The sequence below is a fragment of the Ornithorhynchus anatinus genome, chromosome 2 (assembly GCF_004115215.2).
Source record: "Ornithorhynchus anatinus isolate Pmale09 chromosome 2, mOrnAna1.pri.v4, whole genome shotgun sequence".
NCBI classification, from domain to species: Eukaryota; Metazoa; Chordata; class Mammalia; order Monotremata; family Ornithorhynchidae; genus Ornithorhynchus; species Ornithorhynchus anatinus.
In genome coordinates, this window is record NC_041729.1 from 57,812,908 (window position 1) to 57,833,001 (window position 20,094).

General features: G+C 40.8%; 1 protein-coding gene across 16 annotated transcripts in view; it reads right to left on the reverse strand.

Moving 5' to 3' along the window:
- Positions 1-20,094, reverse strand: part of RBFOX1 (RNA binding fox-1 homolog 1) — a 1,878,609-nt gene that overhangs the window by 218,695 nt on the left and 1,639,820 nt on the right. Inside the window, exon 1 of one of the 16 annotated variants that reach the window (XM_029058014.2) lies at positions 938-1,037. The exons of the other annotated variants lie outside the window; for them this stretch is intronic. Coding sequence (XP_028913847.1) covers positions 938-970 — 33 coding nt within the window. The 5' untranslated portion in view covers positions 971-1,037. Of the gene's footprint in view, positions 1-937; positions 1,038-20,094 lie in introns of those variants that run through there. 16 annotated transcript variants of the gene reach the window in all.

Consider the following 20,094-nt stretch of genomic DNA (forward strand, 5'->3'; position numbering starts at 1 on the left):
CTCACTTTGAGGGGATTTCAAGCAAGCCTGAGCATGAGCAGTTTTTTTAATGCGGTCTAATAAAGTAGTTCTTGGCAACAGAAAGAACAAAGGATGGCAGACAGTCAGGATTTACAAAATGCTCTGGCCTGAAATCTAATGAAAACCACATTTCAACTCTAAAATATTCTTTACGTGGCACTGTATAAAATCCAGTTTATTGCCTTTGACTTAAACACTGAACTCTAGCCGAGCAAAAATTGTCTGAATTTCCTAACGGTCAGTGAAGGTTTTTAAAATCCTAAAAGTTGTCAGCTTGGAAAATCAAAATTTTAGATCTTTGCCACCCTGAGGATCTCAATCTTTTGAGCTTTGGAGCTCCTTATCTCTATGAGGTGTCTTTTCTATTCTAAGAACAAGTTTTTATAATGAAAAAATGTAGCAAGGATCAAAACTAATAAACAAGCTGATTGCATTTGTCCAGACAACAAAAGAAAAAAAAATCCTTATGCAAGGTCTCTTCATAAATGCACGCTCACTCTGGTAAACTATTTATTCTTGACGGTTGCTCGCCGTTTCAAGTCTTGCTGACAGTTTGTTTTAGTTTAGTTCGGTATTTTTTTGTTTCATTTCTCTGGCAAGAAATATGGCACATTCAGAGAAAGCTTTTTATATTGTAGTTAAATGAGCCAAACTGCATCATATCCTCAGGGCATTGAAACAAAGAAGGAAAATGCAAAATTACACCATTAACCTGCTGGTTATACTAACGCCTCAGTTAGACATATCAAGCCCAGCAGACACACATAATCACTGCTCTAAATCGCCTTCCTCCAGAATGACTCAAGTAGCAAAATATGTATCACAAGAGGCTTGCATGCAGGGGTACAGCTTAATGCGAGAAATATCCCGGCTCGATTAAAATCACAGTTCAAGTGAAAAATAAAGTCAGAAATACCTGCTGTACCATCCTGCTCCCTTTAGCCTCCATAAACTTAGCAGCTGCTCTAGTCCCAAGTCATGTAGCATCTGCCCAAAGCAAGCATCAATTATGGATGAGGGGGTGTGTGTGTGTGTATGTGTGTGTGTGTGTGCGGGCGCGATGTAATGTGTGGATGATAGGGGTGTTGAAGGAGGGAGAGCTACAGCAAGCCTTGCTGACCTCCCACTCAACATCTGACTGCTCCCCAAACCAAATCCAGATGGAACTCTTTCGCTTGCTAGGCCTCGCCCCATCAATCACAGCAAGGCCACTCCCCTGACTCCTGCTACTAGAGAGCGCACCACTGAGCAGATGATTATATACAGAAGAAACAAAAACACAGCTTGACTCCATTAATAGCTGTTTAAAAAACATTAGAAATGCTACTCTATATGTTGCCTTGAGCTGATATTTTTCATTACTAAATATATTGTATGCAAAGTTACCAAAATCCATGAGGTGATTTACCCGTTTGGGGTTTTGAGAAGTGAAGGGAAGGGAGATTGAAAGAGAGTGGAGCTGAGAATGAGGGTGGGGGAGATAAATGGCCATGGAAGTGGAGCTTGCATTTGTGTGCTTGGGCAAGATTGAGTGAAGTTGAGAAGCAGAATGGCCTAGTGAAAAATGCAAGGCCTGGGAGTCGGAGGCCCTGGATTCTAATCCTGGCTCTGCCAATTGCCTGCTGTGTGACCTTGGGCAAGTCGCTTAACTTCTCTGTGCCTCAGTTTCTTCATCTGCAAAATGGGGATTAAATGTTTGTTCCAGGCCCACCTTTCTCTCGCAGCACTGCTTGCTCCCTGCTCAAGACCATCAAACCACGGCCCTCCCCACTTTCATGGCCCTCTCAGAAAACAGCTCCTTCAGGAGGCCTTCCCTGACTATCCCTTACTTCCTAAGCAAGTTGCTCCATCACCAGCCACTCTGAGCCTGTCCATGAGCATCCCACCTGCCATTCACTCAGTGATAGCTCAGACTTCCGCTGTTATCAACATCGGGTCTGTTTTCTTTCTTGTACCCTGTATGTCCCCATTCTTTGTCTGTCCATATCCCCTAAACTCCCTGTAGACTTGTAAGCTCGTTGTGGGCAAGGAACATGTCTTTCGCTCTGCTATATTATTTTTACTGTACTCTACCAAGCACTTAGTCTGTGCTCTGCACCCAATAAATGCTAAGCAAATACAATTGATTGATTCCCTCCTACTAAGATTGTGATCTCCTTTAGAACAGGGATGGTGTCCAATTTAATTACCTTGCATCTACCTTCAGCACTTTAAACAGTACTTCACACATCATAAGTGCTTAAATGACATTTTTTTAAAAAGTTGAATTCATGATTCAATCATTTTCTAAGTAAAGAGTAAAAGTGAATGCTTCAGGTTTTTCCCTTAATATTTACATCCATAGCATCCCCTCAACTCAAAATCAAATGCATTTTTTTCCCTATTTTGTGATCAACTCGAAATCAAATATATTTCTTCCTTTCTTTGTGATTAAAAGAAAGACATGTCAGCTAACTTTAATTTGGATCACCCTGTGCCCTTCAAGATCATCAAGAGAAAGATCCTTGATGGATACCTAACCCTTCTTCAGGGCTAGGTGTCATGCCTCACCATTAGAGTAGCAGTACAAAGGTAGGTTCAAAAACGATTAAACATAATTAGATTGCACAATAGAAAAGGAGGAGGGGTAGTACAGTGTGCCTTAGTGGCAAGAGCACGGGCTTGGGAGAACCCAGAGGATGTGGGTTCTAAAACCGACTCCACCACTTGTCTGTGCTGTGACCTTGGGCAAGTCACTTAACTTCTCTGTGCCTCAGTCACCTCATCTGTAAAAATGGGGATTAAAAATAGTGACCCCCACGTGGAACAATCTGATTACCTTGTATCTACCCCAGAACTTAGAACAGTGCTTAGCACATAGTAAATGCTTAACAAATACGATAATTATTATTATTATTAGCTACACCAAGCAACGAAGAATTCAACTTTACTGCTGATCTGTGAAGGATTGTCACAAGCCACAAGATTTCAAGGCAGCAAGGAAGCTCACCAGGTAAATTTGTATTCCCAATTCCCTAGAAAAAATTCTGGATAAATAGCATGACACCATCGTTATCTTGACACTTCCAATCAAACCCAGGAGATTCCTGCAATAGGCTGCTTAATTCCTGGAGATTTGCAGCTACTTCATCATCAGAGATGGAAAAAAAAAACCCCACAAAGCAAAAGAGTCCCTTTGAATTAATTTGAGGAATCAATTGACCCCTCACTCCAGACCCATTCTAAAGAATTACAGGCTCCATACTATTGCTCCAGACTTTAACTTGTCCTTTCAAGCAAGAATACCAAACATCAGGCTCTTGAATCAATTTAGAATAGTTAAGACATTCTGAACTCCTTTGTCTCTGTGGTGGGATGATGTTTTAGAATTTTATGAAACCAATGAGAAGAGGAAATGTGTATTTAAATGCAAATACTTCAGGGTTGGATAGAAGAGAATCTCCTTGTGGGCAGGGAATGCATCCAACAACTATCAGTCAGCTAATCAATCATATTTATTAAGAGCTTATTGTGTACTAAGCGCTTGGTAGAGTACAATATAATAATAAACTGACACATTCCCTGCTCACAACGGGTTTACAATAGAAAGAAAAAGCTAGGTCAATCTCACTGCTGCTGCCAAAAGGATCCCCATTTCATGGCTCCACCTTTCTCCTCACTGCCTCATGGCTCACTCTGGCTTGTTTGCCTCGGGACCTCCCCCTCCTCCCACTAGTCCACGGCACCTGGAATTTCCTCTCCTTCCACCAGTCACTCTTTTAAAATGTACCTTACTAAGCACTAAGTACTCAGAGTAAGTACTCAGTAAATGATTGATTGCTTGATGAATTCTGGGGAAACTACCTAAGGGAAAGTGGGAGTTCACGCCACAAGAAAGCCTATTTAAACCTCACTTTGAGTATTTTATTAAATTGATACCAGTTTTTGCTGCTTCCCCAGATTCTCACTGAATTCCAGGGATTTGTTTTTACAGTGGAGTTACAGGGAAGGAGATGGGGGAATTGAGAGGGACAGGCCTGCCTTACTCCCCCAATAATCTCCCTAGTAATATACAAGATAACCTTCAGTCCCTTCATTACCCTGAAGGCTTCCACTAGTTGCCAGAGTGGTTCAGTGTGATAACTTTGCAACTCGTCTGTTCTCGGAAGCTTAATTCTGACTGTAAAGCCCTTCGGCATCTTCATCATCTTCATATCGGCATGCCTAGCGGCTGCAGCCCTGGGATAGGCACTTAGCGCACATTACAACAGACACAATCCCTGCCCTAAAGGACTTTTCACTCTAAGGGGTGATAATAAATCAGTAGCATTTGTTGAGCACTTACTGTGTGCAGAGACAATTACTCTCTCCAAAGCTTTACTCAAGGCACATCTCCTCCAAGAGGCCTTTCCTGACTAAGCCCCCCTTTCCTCTCCTCCTACTCCCTTCTGCATCTCCCGGACTTATTGCCTTTATTCATCTCCCCTCCCAGCCCTATCACTTATGTACATATCTGTAATTTATTTATATTAATGTCTGTCTCTCCCTCTAGACTGTAAACTCCTAATGGGCAGGGAATGTGTCTGTTAATTGTTGAATTGTACTCTTCCAAGCACTTACAGTTCTCTGCCCACAGTAAGCAGTCAATAAATATGACTGAATGAACTGAATGAATGAACACTGTTCTAAGCACTTGAGAGAATACACAATAACACAGTTGATATATATAATCCCAACACAAGACAAATATAGAAGCAACACAAAAAATCTTCTGTAAATGTATTCATTAACCATAAACTGCTGAGATGATAGGAAAGGATGGGTCAAAAAATTGAAGAATGGCTACATTAGGGAAAGTTTTCAAGGGGATGGGATAAAGTATGGTGAATGTGGGAAGGGAGGTACTTTGGTGCATAAGAGGTAGACAATGGTTGATGGATGGGAGGGGAAAGAGGAAAGAAACCTGAAGAAAAGCTAAGCTGTTACAGGAAAGACAGATTGAGAGACAGCATGTAGGGTGGTGAGATTTGAAAGTCATCTCTACAAAGGTCAACATTGGAGACCTTGACCTGTCCCAGAGAGAAAGACCCTATGTATCCCACCCCTTTCCAAACAGCTATACTAAAGAGATGGCAAACCTCCACAAAAAGTGTTCTTCCCAAGAATATTGTCTGCAAGAAGACAGTGGAAGGAGAAGAGGTAAAAGGTCCTGAAGTTGGGAATTTTCTCTGGAAATGATTTCCTCTCCCTGTTAGAGCCTTTGAAGATCACTTTTGCCCTGCATGTCTCCTCTGACTGGCTGAGAGCAATTTTGGGATTTTTCTCTCAGAACAATATGCCACCTTCCTCACATTTGGGCAAGTGAATTCCTTCAAGAATTAGGACTGAAGTCAACACTGAGTCTCTCTTTAGTTTTCCTGATTAGCTTTTTTTTTTAATTTTAGAAAGCCCTTAGTGTATAAATGGAAAATTCACACTATTCTTTCTTATAAAAATGATTGAAAATATATCTCTTTGTCTGGGAATCATTCTTCTCTACTGAATCTCTTATCTCCCTACTTTTTGTGCCTCCTTCTGCATCAGCTATACATTTGGGTCCATACTGTGTTACTTCACCCCTACTTCACGGCACTTATGTGCTTATCCTTATCCTCTATTGCTTTCCCTATCTGTAATCCATTTTAATATCTGTCACCCCCCAACACTGGATAATACGCTCCTTAAAGGTAAGGATCAGGTTAACTAACTCTTTTTGGCTCCTCCAAGCATTTAATACAGTGCCCCGCACACAATAAAAACTCAATAAATATCATCTATAGGTTTACTATCTTGGTAAAATCAGCCACAGTGCCTGCAAAATCCATAAACATTACAGATTCCAAAGACCCATTCTTCTCCCTTTTGAATATGATTATAATTATATTTACCAAATGCAGATGTCATGATTCCAAAATTCTGAAGTCAGTAGTTGTAGACTGGTGCTACAGTCTAGAAAGCTGTTTTCCTAGAGAAGGGACAACTGAATTGTTCAGGAAGCTTCTGTATGAACACAGTCACTCAACCTTCTCTTTAAATGTGGCTTTAGCTAGCAACCTTCCTAATGTTGTCATAGCGCAGCATCAGTTATACTTTTTGGAGGGGCTTCCAGAGCTAATGCAGAAACCTGGATTACTTTCCACTACTTATGCCATTTTTTTGTGGGAGGGTCTCCAGGGTCCTTCCGTGTTTAGCCTCTGCAGGAGCTTCTGATGGGTGGGGAAAGGGAAGATATGATCCTTGTTCATTTGCATTCATATTAATATTTATTAAAAAGGTTGCTTGGGCTTTTGCCCTGGGTATGGCTAGAATTGGGCCTTGAGCACACCCACAACCCTCATCTTGGACAGAATGCTCATTTTACAGAGAGTTTAGTTGATCTTACTTCCAAGGAACAGCAGAATTTATGACTTCCCAAGCATCGTATTACTGAACATTTATGAATTATTTCATCAGTAATTGCAGTGTGCCCACTGAGAGGCAAGTAAGTTACTGGAAAAGAATTACTTAGGGAGAAATACAAGACCTGGTCTCTGTTCTCAAGGAGTGTATGAACTGAAGGAAAATGCCATCTATTATCCTGGAAAATGTGAACTCATGTCATCTCCTTGCTTCATCGTAAGAAATCTCTGAGAAAAGCCACAAGTTATCTGACTGAAGAGCGGAATGAACTGCCACCAACTCTCCCTGTCCCTCCTCCAACACCCCCCACCCCCCGAACCCCTCAAGAGGCAGACTGGCAAATATTGAAGGTGGTAGGAAGAGGAGATTAACTGTCTGGTATGTACCACTTTTTCTCTTGAGTTTTATTTGAAGTTACAAGAATTACTCTTAACCTTTACACATTAATGATGGTTAAATATTTATTATAACTTCTATATATCTAGATAATTTTAACAAAAAGCCTCTAAGGGGCTTTTTACTGTGATATTTCTGAGGGGAGAAATTGTCTCCCTAAAAGCAATAGATCAGATCCTTTGGATGAATAAACTATACTGTAGATATATGTTAAGCAATTTAGAAGATGTACTTGCTTTCAGAAAACTAGGCTTCAGACATGCAGTACATAGGAGGGATTTACTTCAATTCTTTTTCTCTAGCAACCTCAGTCTGCTACTAGGGGACATATCTGTTAATTCTGATGTATTATATTCTCTCGAGTGTTTAGTACAGTGTTCTGCACACAGTAAGCGCTCAATAAATACCACTGATTTATTGATCGAAGGGCAGCCTGGATCCAAGCCAGTCTCTAAATCCTGGTGCTGTTCAGGTGGCCTGGGATCACAGAGTCTTGCTCCTGAGCATCATCAGTGGTATTCATTGAGTGTTTACAACATGCATAATACTGTACTAAGCACTTGGGAGAGTATGCTGCAACAGAATTGGTAGACTTGCTCCCTGCCTAAAACTAGCTTACAATCTAAAGGGGGAGACAGTCAAACATCTGGGCTAAAATGCATGGTTTGAGTCACTATTTGAACTCTCTTTTACCCATGCTCCAAGAACTAATATTTGAAATTGACAGCACATCAGGCATTAGTTGTTGCTCCGGGATTCTGGCTTCAAACAACCAATAAGGCATTCAATCATTTTTTTTCCCTCCTACCTTTGCACTCTACTCTCCCACTAACCCGCTCACACCTTTATTCCTCTCAAGCCAGCTTCTTTGCCTCATTCCCATATCTCTCTTAGTTAACCTCTTTTCTTTCATACCTTCCCTCCAACCTAGAACTCCCTTCCCTAGACCACTGCTCTCCTCATCTTTAAGGCCCTTCTGAAATTCTTATCTCCTCTAGGAGGTCTATCCTAATTTGTTGATTATCTCTCCACCTAATGTCACCCAACTGCCATTTCACCACTTCTGGACCACCTAAGCTCATATCCCCCAGAAGTGTTTATGGACATACCTTTACAGTCTATTCTATCTGTAATTACTTTAGTGTCCATTGCTCCTCTGCAAGATTGTAGACTCCTTGACACCACCTGGGATCAGGCCTATCATACTCTCTCAAACACTTAGTACTGTGTCCTGTACATAGTAGGCATCTAAATAATGTTGACTAATTGAGTGCAAATGACTGCTGTGAAAGCACAACAGAAGTAAGACTTGTCTCTTGTCCTCAAGGACCTTGCAAACTAAAGGAGAAGATAGGCAGGGAAAAAAGTATTTGCAAGTAGCAGAAGCATTAAGAAAAAGTATATGATTGGAAGTAGTCCTAATGCGTCAGGAAGAATATTCATACATGTGTGAGTGATTTCCAACTCCTTAACATTCTCAATTCTTCAGTGTTGCAAACACTGCAATATACTCTCTCAGGTCCCACCACCTTGCATGAGGTCTCAGGAAATGGATCTCCCTTCCTGCCACACACACAGGCTCTATAGGTCCTTTTGTATCCACACTTCCAAATGGTTACTTACATGTAAGCCCAGTGTGGGCAGGGAACATGTCTACCAGCTCTGTTATATTGTACTCTCCCAAGAACTTAGTATAGTGCCTACTGAGCCAGGAAAACTTTCAATAAATACGACTGACTGATTGATATCCCATCTTTGGTCTGGTCTCTCCCAATATTGGGCATTCTTTAGGAGATTATGAGAAATGACCCTGTGTTAGCGACCAGTGACTGCTTGCTGCCAAAGAATGAGAATTCAAAAAACTCTGGGCTCTCTGCAGTTAAAACCCTTCCATCAGATTACTTCAGTGATGCAGAGATCATTCTGACATGGTCAGAAGCAATGCTAACCTAAAGAGACTTTTAACCATAAACCTCTCAGTCCACATCTCCCCACCTTGAGAACCTCCAGTAGATGCCTATATGGACAGAGAATGTATCTATCAGCTCTGTTGTATTCTCCCAAGCGCTCTGCAAACAATATGCCCTCAATAAATACGACTGACGGACTGACAGGAGGTCAGCAAGGAGGCAGATTCATTCATTCAATCATTTATTGAGTGCTTACTATGTGCAGAGCACTGCTCTAAGTACTTGGAAAGTACAATTTATGCAGTAGTCAAGGCAAGATAGGACTAGTGCTTGGATCAGCATGGTAGCAATTTAGATGGAGAGGACAGGGTGGAATTTAGCAATGTTGTGAAGGTAGAACCGAGAAGTTCATTCATGACTGATGAATATGTGGATGGAATGAGGTGAGTTGAGAACAACACCAAGGTTACAGGCTTGTGAGGTAGTAAGGAGAATAGTGGCTTTGTCTACAGTGATGTGAGGTTCCAAGTTTACAGAGCATTTGCCAGCAGATGGAACTGTGCGAGTATTGTGAGAGAGGTATCTTTCCTATAAGAATAATACCTTCTCTATAACAGCTTCCAGTCCAAAGAAGACAAACTTCTTGCCAGGACAATATAGAATTGCATTTATTCATTTATTTTGAGACAACTATTCTGGTGATACATGTCCTGTACGAGGAGGGGAAGGAACAACTCAGGATGATGAATTAATCCACTATTCATAGCAACATGACAAATATCCTGCACCCAGGAAGTTTTTAATAAATATCATTGATGATATAAAGAGAAGAGAAAACCTTTACATTAAACAGGAAACTAAACCAAACAAATTAATAGACTGCTTCCTCCACCCCTAGTAAATCCAACTATATAAAGATTTATCCAAAGAACTAAGATTCATCCAAAGAGCTAAGATTAAGACCCCTTCTGATATGAGATTACTTTGTATCTCTCCCAGCACTTAGCAAATAGTAAGCCCTTAATAAATGCCATAAAAAGTGTAAATAATATCTCATCCACTGTAGGAAAATTCTGCTTTATACCAGTGAGTATGAATTTTGCCTTTTTATTCCTGACCTCTTTCTCCAACACTCAATTCTATCTCACCAATATAGGTGTGTGGGAATGTTCACAGATGATTCATATTTTTAATATCCTATGCACTGAGAGTCTCAGCTTCTGCATGAAATGATCCTTGGTGACCACCAGAAGAAGCACAAGCATTGTCCTTCCTCATCATATAATCTCTGTCTTTGTCACCTTTCTTCCATATACAATATTCATGGCATCCAACTGCTTTTCCCTCTAAAATGCTTCCTCTCTGCCCACAGCCATCTTCAGGTTGGCCACCTCACACCACAACCACTGAAAACTGCTCCTCATCCTCTACCCACTCTCTTTATTTTCTCCAAAATGGTAAGGAAAAAATCATTTTCTTACCAACTTCTTTGGCCATGGCACTCCTTTAGCCTCCACTTCCATCAGTCAGAACTTTTTCTCTCTGGGTTTCAAAGCTTTCGATCTGATACCTCTTCTCTCTACTTTGTTACCTCATCCACTTCTTTGCACACTATCCCATGCTCTACTGGAACAGCTTTCAAACACCCAACCAACAAGGCCCTCTCATTTAACTTACTTGCAATGCATAAATTAAAATGGAACAATATTGAAAACTTACTGTGAAAAAAATCACTTAATATTTGATGGTATCTGTATGTTAATATATGTTATGTCTATGATGAGAGAGAGAGAGAGAGAGAGGCTCTCTTACTGTCAGCTTCTGGAAGGTTAGGATTCACTCATATGCCTGCTCTTTAGAGAATCAAAAATTATAAATATTTAACAGTAAAATCAACCCAGGCAAATATAGGACAGTCAGACATAGAAGTGTATACCATGCCAGGAGAAAGCACAACAGCAAATACTAGTTTATACAAAAACTCATTCTACAGTTCTATTTGATTTTGTTAGTGTTTCTTTGCCTGAACAGCTTCAAATTTTGTCCAACCCACCTCCTTTCACAAGTCCTGAATTGCATTTTTTTAAGACAATAATTCTTCAGAAGATGGCATCAACAATTTCCCCAAGGATATCAATTTTGTAAGAAAAATTAAGAAGATTTTCCAGTACTTAATATAAGTAAAACAATTAAGTGAATAAAAAGGAAAATGACTAACCTTGCCAAAAAAGTAGTGCTCATTATTTTAGGGATTGTCATCCTTAGGACCTCCTATGGAAAGTTATTGTCCTAGCTCTTAAATCAAATATGTCTCAAGAATGACCTACCTACCTTTAAAAAAAAGCATATCAGCATATTTAAGTACCAGTATGCAAAGGTGCTCAATTTTTTTAATCTTCTTCCACAAAAGGTTAGACACTAGCAATTCAAGAAACAGAAATATTGATTCACCCTGGGGACTTAAAAACATAACCAATTTATTGCTTGAGTTTTATCTGCCATTAAGAACAGAAACCTAAAAACCTAGGGTCATCCTTCTGGAAAAAAAAAAAAGGCTTGTGGACCATCCCTGAATGAATGATTTAACAGAAGATGGGATATAATGGCCTCGGAAAAAGTGATGCTTTCAGCTAAAAATAAATGCCAGGAATACTCAGCCCCATGGATGTCATTCTACTCCATGGGTGTATTCAGACATTTTCTTGGTTTGCCAGACCTAAGGACCTGATGAGTTTTCAACCCAGCAGGAAACCTAATACTTCCCACAATAGAGGGAGGGCAAGCACATGACTATCATCCTTTCTTTTCCTTTTTATAAACTTCAACCAACATGAGACTTTTATCAATCACGGTCCCAGGAAATTAGAACATCAGTTTGGGAAATGCCATTGAGTATAAAATTAATTTAATATACTCCAGTTCATTCTTTTTGAAAGAGGAGGATGACTTTTTCACAAAATGCAATGCAAATGAAGCTCCATTTGGCCTAAGGCTTTACATAAGCTCCTTTCCAAAGTACATTTCCAACTGAAAAAGATGCACATGTGAAAGTTGTTTTCATTGAAAGAGAAATACGAAAGATAAGTAGAGTAGTTAATAATAGAATCTACCTCTTTCAGTTTGAGTCCCAACTGAGACCAGGACCGCATCTGATCTGATTATCTTTTAACTACTCAGGACTCCACATATAGTTAGAGTTTAATAAATACTGTAAATAATAGACTAAGTGACTTAAGAAGACATTCTATTGGAAGGATAGAAAGGAGAAGCAAGGGAAAGATGGTATGGATGTGGCATTTTTAAAAGTCAGAGGAGCCCATCCACAGCAAAGTCTGAAAATCAAGATTTGGATCCTCACAGAGGAGACAATACAGTTTTGCACTGAAATTAGGGAAATGACTTGCAAGGAACGAATTACAGCAAGGGAGAAAAATGGAAGAAGGAGAAGGTGAGCTTCCCAAACAACAGACAAAGGTTTGGAAGTTGTTAAAATCCAAAGATAAAGCTGATCTATCTGGAGGCAGGGGGATGGCCTGATGACTAATCAATCAATCATATTTATCAAGTGCTTACTGTGTGCAGAGCACTGTAGAATATGAATTCTCTGATGAGAATGAGAATCCAGAGCACGGATATTTTAACAAGATATGTAAGGTGGTATGTAAGGCAAAGAGACAGAAGGACAGAGCTGCAAAAGACACTAGTCAGTCCATCAATCATATTTACTGAGTGCTTACTGTATGCAGAACACTGAACTAAGTGCTTGGGAGAGCATTCAATAGCATTTTATTGAGGGCTTATTATGTGCAGAACACTGTACTAAGACACATTCCCTGCCCACACAAGCTTACAGTCTAGAGACCAGCAATTTGTATTCCAACAACTAAATGGACAGGATAAATATTCATATATTCTTCTCCACCCCAAGACCTCTGTAATTAAAGATTCCCAAATTTAAGCTCATTGTGGGCAGGGATTGTGTCTGTTTATTGTTATATTATACTCTCCCTGGTGCTTAGTACATTGTTCTGCACACAGTAAGCACTCAATAAATACGATTTGCTATGTAGCCTGCTCCAGTTTTTCCCTTTAAAGGTCATCTGTCTCCTTCCTCTACACCTGTCTGTCCCTGAGAATTGGGGCAAACCAGCTGTATGTGCTTGCCTATTTTAATACCTCAGTGGAGAAGCAGTATGGCTAAGTGGAAAGAGCCCAGGCTTGGAAGTGAGAGGTTGTGGGTTCTAATCCCACTTCTGCCACTTGTCAGCTGGGTGACTTGGGGCAAGTCACTTAACTTCTATGGGCCTCAGTTCCCTCATCTGTAAAATGGGGATGAAGTCTGTGAGCCCTACGTGGAACACTCTGCTTACCTTGCATCTACCTCAGCGCTTAGAACAGTGCTTTCCACATAGTAAGCACTTAACAAATGCTATCATCATCGAGTTTGACCACAAAACCCAGAGTCCAAAATCTGTGCTGTAATTGCCCCCAGTCATGATAACCATATGCTGATGAGCTAGGTGGGGATTGTGAGCTCCATGTGTGAGCTACCTCTAGAGCTCATACATTCAAATTGTTTTAACATAGACTTTGCTTTCTCTCTTGATAGTCACATGGACAATTTCCAGGTGGCCTCTTCACGATAGACTCCTTCCAATTTAGGAGGAAGAAACCGACAGCTGAACTGGAATCCAGCCCAGCATAATACTGAGCTGGCACTTACGACGGAGACAAACACACAGAACATGCAACGTTAGGAGCCACCCTCTTGCCAACTATTGTTTAACGTTAAACTCGTACAAGGTGATAACTGCTTCACAGAAAGCAGAGACAGATGTGGTCCCTGTCTGTGTTTACACCAGCCTGGCTCACAGAGATTTTTAGGAGAAGCATGGGATGGGAGGCCTGGGGGAATAAAAGTGAGGAAAAGTAAATAAAAGTATAAAGTCCAAGGCCCAGCATCAGACAGGGAAATAAACAATAGCAAACGACAACACTTCTAATCCAAACAATCCCTGTGGTGATCCACAATTAGGAAGATGGACCATGAAATGTTCTCTAAAAAAGTATTTATGAGAGAGAGAGTGAGAGTGTTATATGTGTGTTTATGTATGTGTGTGTTTGTGTGTATGTTTTGTGGAGCCGGGGAATAGGTACATTTGGAGCTGAGTTGTGATTAGTCACAGGATCCTCAGCTCGGGTTGAAGAAGGAAAATCAAGTGGTAAGCAAGGGAGGGAATTGGATTTAAGGAATGGGGATTATTTTGGAAAAGTAAGGAGCAGGAAATGGCAACTGAATTTATCTATGCTTTAGTTTTCTTATCTGTAAATTGGAAATTAAATACCCGTTCTCCTCTTTCGCAAGGGTTTAGACAGAAACTATATTCAACCTGGTTATCTTGCATCTACCCCAGCATTTATCACATAGTAAACATTTAACCAATACCTTATTAATCTCATGATGATAATTAACAAATATCATAATTACATTACCACTATAATTATTATTAACTCTCTCAAAGGGCTAGATACAGGAAAGGAAACACTGGCAGGGGCATGGAAATTAGGTTTTAATGGTATTTGTTAAGCACTTACTATGTGCCAGTAACTGTTCTAAGCCCTGGGGTAGAAAAAGATAATCAGATTGGATTCAGTCCAAGTCCCATATGGACTCACAATCTTAATGCCCATTTTACAGATGAGGGAACTGAGGCACAGATAAGTAATTTACCCATGGTCGCACAGCAGACAAATGACAGAGCTGGGATTAGAACTCAGGTCCTTCTGAAACCCAGGCCAATGCTTTATCCAATAAGCAACACTACTTCCCTGAGTAGGTTGCCTGAGTAGAAAATGTTGGACACAGAAATTCTTGAGAGGGAGACTGTCCTTTATTTTTGCAAAACAAACTATTCTAAACTATGCCCTATTCAAAATCAATTCTGGGGTCACTAGGGAAAATATGGGTAATTGTCATACAGAATCCCTCATCTTCAGATCCCACGGTTCCAAAGTTCATGTTAAGACTCTTGAACATTCATGGGCTTTCTGTATCAATCTTGCTGACTGATTGCCAACCAAAAACAATTATGATTTTGCCTGACAATAAATTTCGATCTGATCAGATTGGAGGTTTCTCTGGCAGAGCCCATATTGCTTCTTAAAATCAAAGGAGGAGATAGTCTAACACTCCTCCTATCTGCCTGGGAAATTGCTTTGAAAAAGCATCAGTGGCACATCTTGCAGTGGACCAGATCAAGTCTGACTCATTTTCAGGTTGAAATTTGGATTCCAGGCCACTTTCTCATCACTGTTCCTGTCAGGCTCACTTGGGTGACCCACAGTTGAATCCAAATGGCTTTCCTGGAGGTGCCTTCCAGCAAATCCCTGCCCTCTACTGAAATTTCAGAACATCATGGCCGATGTTATTTGCTTTCGAAAAGGAAAATGATCAACAAAATATCACTGGGCAAACATTTGGGGAAGATTGACTTAGTACCTTAGAACCACTTTGTTAACTGCTGTGCTCAAAGCCGTATTTCCAAGATATTTTATAGCATGGTTTGTTTGGATCATTATGATCTTCGAACAACAAAATTGGCCTTTTGGACTGACTGCATACTGGCCTTACAACTTCCAGTTGTGGGTTCCCTTCTTTTCTCACTTTACACTCATGCCTTTTGGAAGCTTAATCTCTTCCACAGCTTCAACGGTAACTTCCCATAACTATCTTCCTGGCCTCAACCTCTCTCCTTTGCAATCACATATTTCCTCCTGCCTCCAGGGTTTGTCTATAAGGATTTCCACCAGCAACTCATCTCAACTTGTCCAAAACTAGAATCCTCATCTCCCTTAAGAAATCCTCTTCCCTAACCTTCCCATCACAGTTGCCAACACCACCATCCTCCCTGTTTCTTCAAGTTCTAAGCTTAGCATTATCTTTGTATCGTTTCTCTCTTGCAACTCACATATTCAATGCCACAAAATCCTGTTGGTTCTTCCTCCACAATATTTCCAGAAGCCACTCATTTTCTTCAATCCCAATAACTACCACACTAGTCTAAGACTTGTCGTATCTTGGCTTGATTGCTGCATCAGCCTCCTCACTGCTCTCCTTTCTCTCCTTGTTCTTCACTCTGCTGTTCAGATCATTTTTCTAAAATATTTTTGCATAACTGCCCACTCCTCAAAAGCCTCCAGTGGGCACCCATTCCTCTCCTCATCAAGCAGAAACATCTATTGGCTTAACTGCCCTCAATCAACTCTCTCTTCCCTGTAGATTGTAAGCTTGTTGTGGGTGGGAAATGTGTCTGTTTATTATTATATTGTACTCTCCCAAGTGCTTAGTACAGTTCTCTGCACATAGTAAGTCATCAATATATATGATTGAATGAATTAATTAATTTAATATTGCTACTCTCCCATAATACCTGTACCTTGAACACTTCGCTTCTCTCAAGCCAGCCTGCTTGCTGTGTCACATTCTAATCTTTCTGGCCACTTATCTATTTACTCATGCACTCTCTCCTCTCTGGAACTCCCTCCCTCTTCACATCAGGCAGAATGCTTTTTTCCCATCTTCAGAGCCCTTCTGAATTTACCCTTCCTCTAGGAGGCCTTCCCTGACTAATTTGTCATCTTTCCTTCCTATATCCCCACAACTATCACATCAAGAAATACCATTAGTTGATTGATTCAGCACTGTCACAGCATTAAGCTCTTGGTGATGTGTGACATTTACAAATGTATCTTTACAGTCTACTCCTCCTTCCTGTGTGTAATTCATTTCAGTGTTTGCTCTCCACCCCCCTCCCCGATAGAATGTTCTTTAAGGGTAAGAATCATGTCTAGTGATTCTACTGAAATCTTTCAGTGCACACAGTAGACAATAAATACTGTTGACGGATTGAGTCACTGCCCTAAAGACCTACTAAAATCAGATCTTCTCCAAGAACCCTTCCTTCGATAAACTTGATTTTCCCCCAACCTTCTGGGTCACCTATGCACTCACGTCTGCATTTCTTCAGCATTTTGATGCTAATCCACCCCCCAGACTCACATACTTTATGCACATATCCTTGTTCTCTGCTGCTTCCTCCTTCTGTTATTAATTTTAATGTCTGAATTCTCCAGTAGCTTATAAGCTCCTGGAGGGAAAGGCTTGCCTACCAATTCTACTGTATTGTGCTCTTCCGTGTGTTTAGTGCAGTGGTCTGCCCACATTAAGTGCTCAATATATATCACTGATTCATTGTCCTGTTTTTTTACAACTCTTATCCAAAGGTCTGATTGAGTAGCTTATTGAGGTTTCTTCCAAAATTTGTGTTTGTTTTCCTTGAGACTCATCATGTTAGCAGCATGGAATTAATTGGAAACCAACACTGACCATGGATTTCCCCCTCTGCTAGAGAAGTGTGAGATCCCAAAGCAATATTCACTCACACTAGGCATTTCTCACACAGGTCCTCCCACTAAATGGGCTGAAAAAATATATCTATTTCCCAGCACTTCAGACTCTGTGACAACACATTTTCTGCATCACCTGAGCAGGAAAAGTTTCATAGCACTGCAAATCAGGATCACAGGAGGTTGTTTTAAAATGTGTTCCCTGAATGTGAAAATTATTTGGCTCATATAAAGTTTATAAATTGTCTTTTGGAATTTGAACAAATTAAAAAAATAATAAATCACAAAGTAGTTCTTGCGTTTGTCTATTTCCTATAGCTCCAGCTGCCACAGAAGGTTGGAAACTATTGTTCAAAAGTATTTGTGATGAATAACAAAGATTGTTTGGATTTAATAGAAAATGCATTTGCCACATGGTGTGCAGGCTAAAATTATTTATATTGTCCATACAAAAATTGCCTAGTTTTCCAAGAATTCTATAGGGCAGCTGGGCCAGATGCATCAAAGTTGGGATGACTTTCCCATATTGAGTGAGTCTGGGGAACTCACGGCACTGAATGAAACTTTCTACCTGGGCAACAGACTATCAAAAAAACAAAGCATTAACATTATTTAAAAGCAGAGCCCAATCCAGTAGCAAAAGATTTTTAGGGTTATGGCTTTGGATAGGACTTCAGAGGAGAATTAAGATGAGGGACAGAGGACTTATTTGTACAATATTTTGTTCATGGATGACAAAATGGGTGAGTGGGGATATTACTATTTGATCATTGGTAGTTGTAGAGTTCCAGTGGAACTATTAAACTTTTGGATCCAGGTAGGTTTGTGTTTCACTACTGGAGTAAACTTGGGGTCTGAAGAACTGAAATCCTCCCTGCCTCCCCCATCTCTTCCCTCCCAATGACCTTGCCACCTATGTTACTATGACCATTTAAACCATCAGGCATGACCTCCCTAAAACCCCCATGCTACTCTCCAGGCCCTCACTCCTCCTACCCCTTCTTCAACCATTCCATCTTTCCCAGCAGTATATCCAGAGATGACCTCCTACCTTTGCACCCAAACCCTGTCCTCCCCCAGATTTTATTAATAATGATTATAATAATAATTGTATTTAAGCGCTTACTATGTGCCAAGCACTATTCTAAGCACTGAGGTAGACACAGGGTAATAAGGTTGTCTGATGTGGGGCTCACAGTATTAATCCCCATTTTACAGATGAGGTAACTGAGGCACAGAGAAGTCAAGTGACTTCCCCAAAGTCACACAACTCACAAGTGGCAGAGCTGGGATTAGAACCCACTACCTCTGACTCTCCAGCTCATGCTCCTTCCACTAAGCCATGCTGCTGGGCCAGATAGCCCTGAGCCCAGCACAGTCTACTTCTGGACGTGACCCACTCATTCCTCCAGGTAAGTGAGCTTCATTCATTCACTCATTCATTGAATTGCATTTTGAGTGCTTACTGTTTGCCGAGCACTGTACTAAGCGCTTAGAAGGGTATAATACAACAGACACATTACCTGCCCACAGTGAGCTTACAGTTTCGAGTGGGGAGACAGACATTATTATAAATAAATAAATTACAGATATGTACGTAAGTGCTGTGGGGCTGGGAAGGGGGTGATGAATGAAGGGAACAAGTCAGGGAGACTCAGAAGGGAGATGGAGAAGAGGAATAATACTAATAATGATGGTATTTGTTAAGCGCTTACTATGGTATTTGTCCCATGCTCTTTCTATTAAGTCACACTGCTTTTCCCACCATTGTAGGCAGCAACATCATCCTTTCAATCTCACAAACCCGTAAACTTGGAGTTAGCCTTGACTCATCTCTTTCATGCAACCATATATTTAATCTACCATTAAATTCTGTCGGTTCAACCTTCACGGCAGTGCTAAAATCCTCTCCATCCAAACTATTCCCACATTAATCCAAGCATATCTGACTTATCATATTCTGACTTGATTGCTGTACCAGCCTCCTTGCTGACCTCCTTGCTTCATGTCTCTCCCGATTCCAGTCCATACATCACTCTTCTGACTGGATTATCTTTCTACAAAATGGTTCAGTCCCTGTTTCCCCAATGCTCAAAAACTGCCAACGGTTGCCCGACAACCTCCAAAGAAACTCCTTACCATCGGATTTAAAGCACTCAATCATCTTGCCCCTCCTACCTCATCTCGTTGCTCTCTGAGCCAGAACACTTTGCTCCTCTAATGCCAACTTACTCATTGATCTTGATCTCATCTATTTTGCTGCCAACCTCTTGCCCACATCCTGCCTGTATCCTGGAATGCCCTCCCTCTTCATACCCAACAGGCAATTATCTTTCTCCCCTTCAAAGCCTTATTGAAGACACAACTCCTCCAAGAGGCCTTCCCTGATTATGCCTTCATTTACTCTTCTCCCACTCCTTCCTATGTCACTGGGATTACTCCCTTTATTCACTCCTCCCACAGCCCCACAGCACTTAAGTACATATTTGTAGTTTTCTTCCACATATATTAATTTCTGTCTCCCCTTCTAAGTTCATTGTGGTCAGGAAATGCCAAACTAACACTCTTCCCCTCTTCAAAGCCCTACTGAGAGCTCACCTCCTGGAGGAGGCCTTCCCAGACTGAGTCCCCTTTTCCCTCTGCTCCTCCTTTCCTCCCCTCCCCCCTACCCTTTGCTCTTTCCCCTTCCCCTCAGCACTGTGTTCATTTGTATATATTAATTACACTATTTAGTTTAATAAGGTATATAATAATATAATAATGTTGGTATTTGTTAAGTGCTTACTATGTGCAGAGCACTGTTCTAAGCGCTGGGGGAGACACAGGGGAATCAGGTTGTCCCACATGGGGCTCACAGTCTTAATCCCCATTTTACAGATGAGGTAACTGAGGCCCAGAGAAGTTAAGTGACTTGCCCACAGTCACACAGCTGACAAGTGGCAGA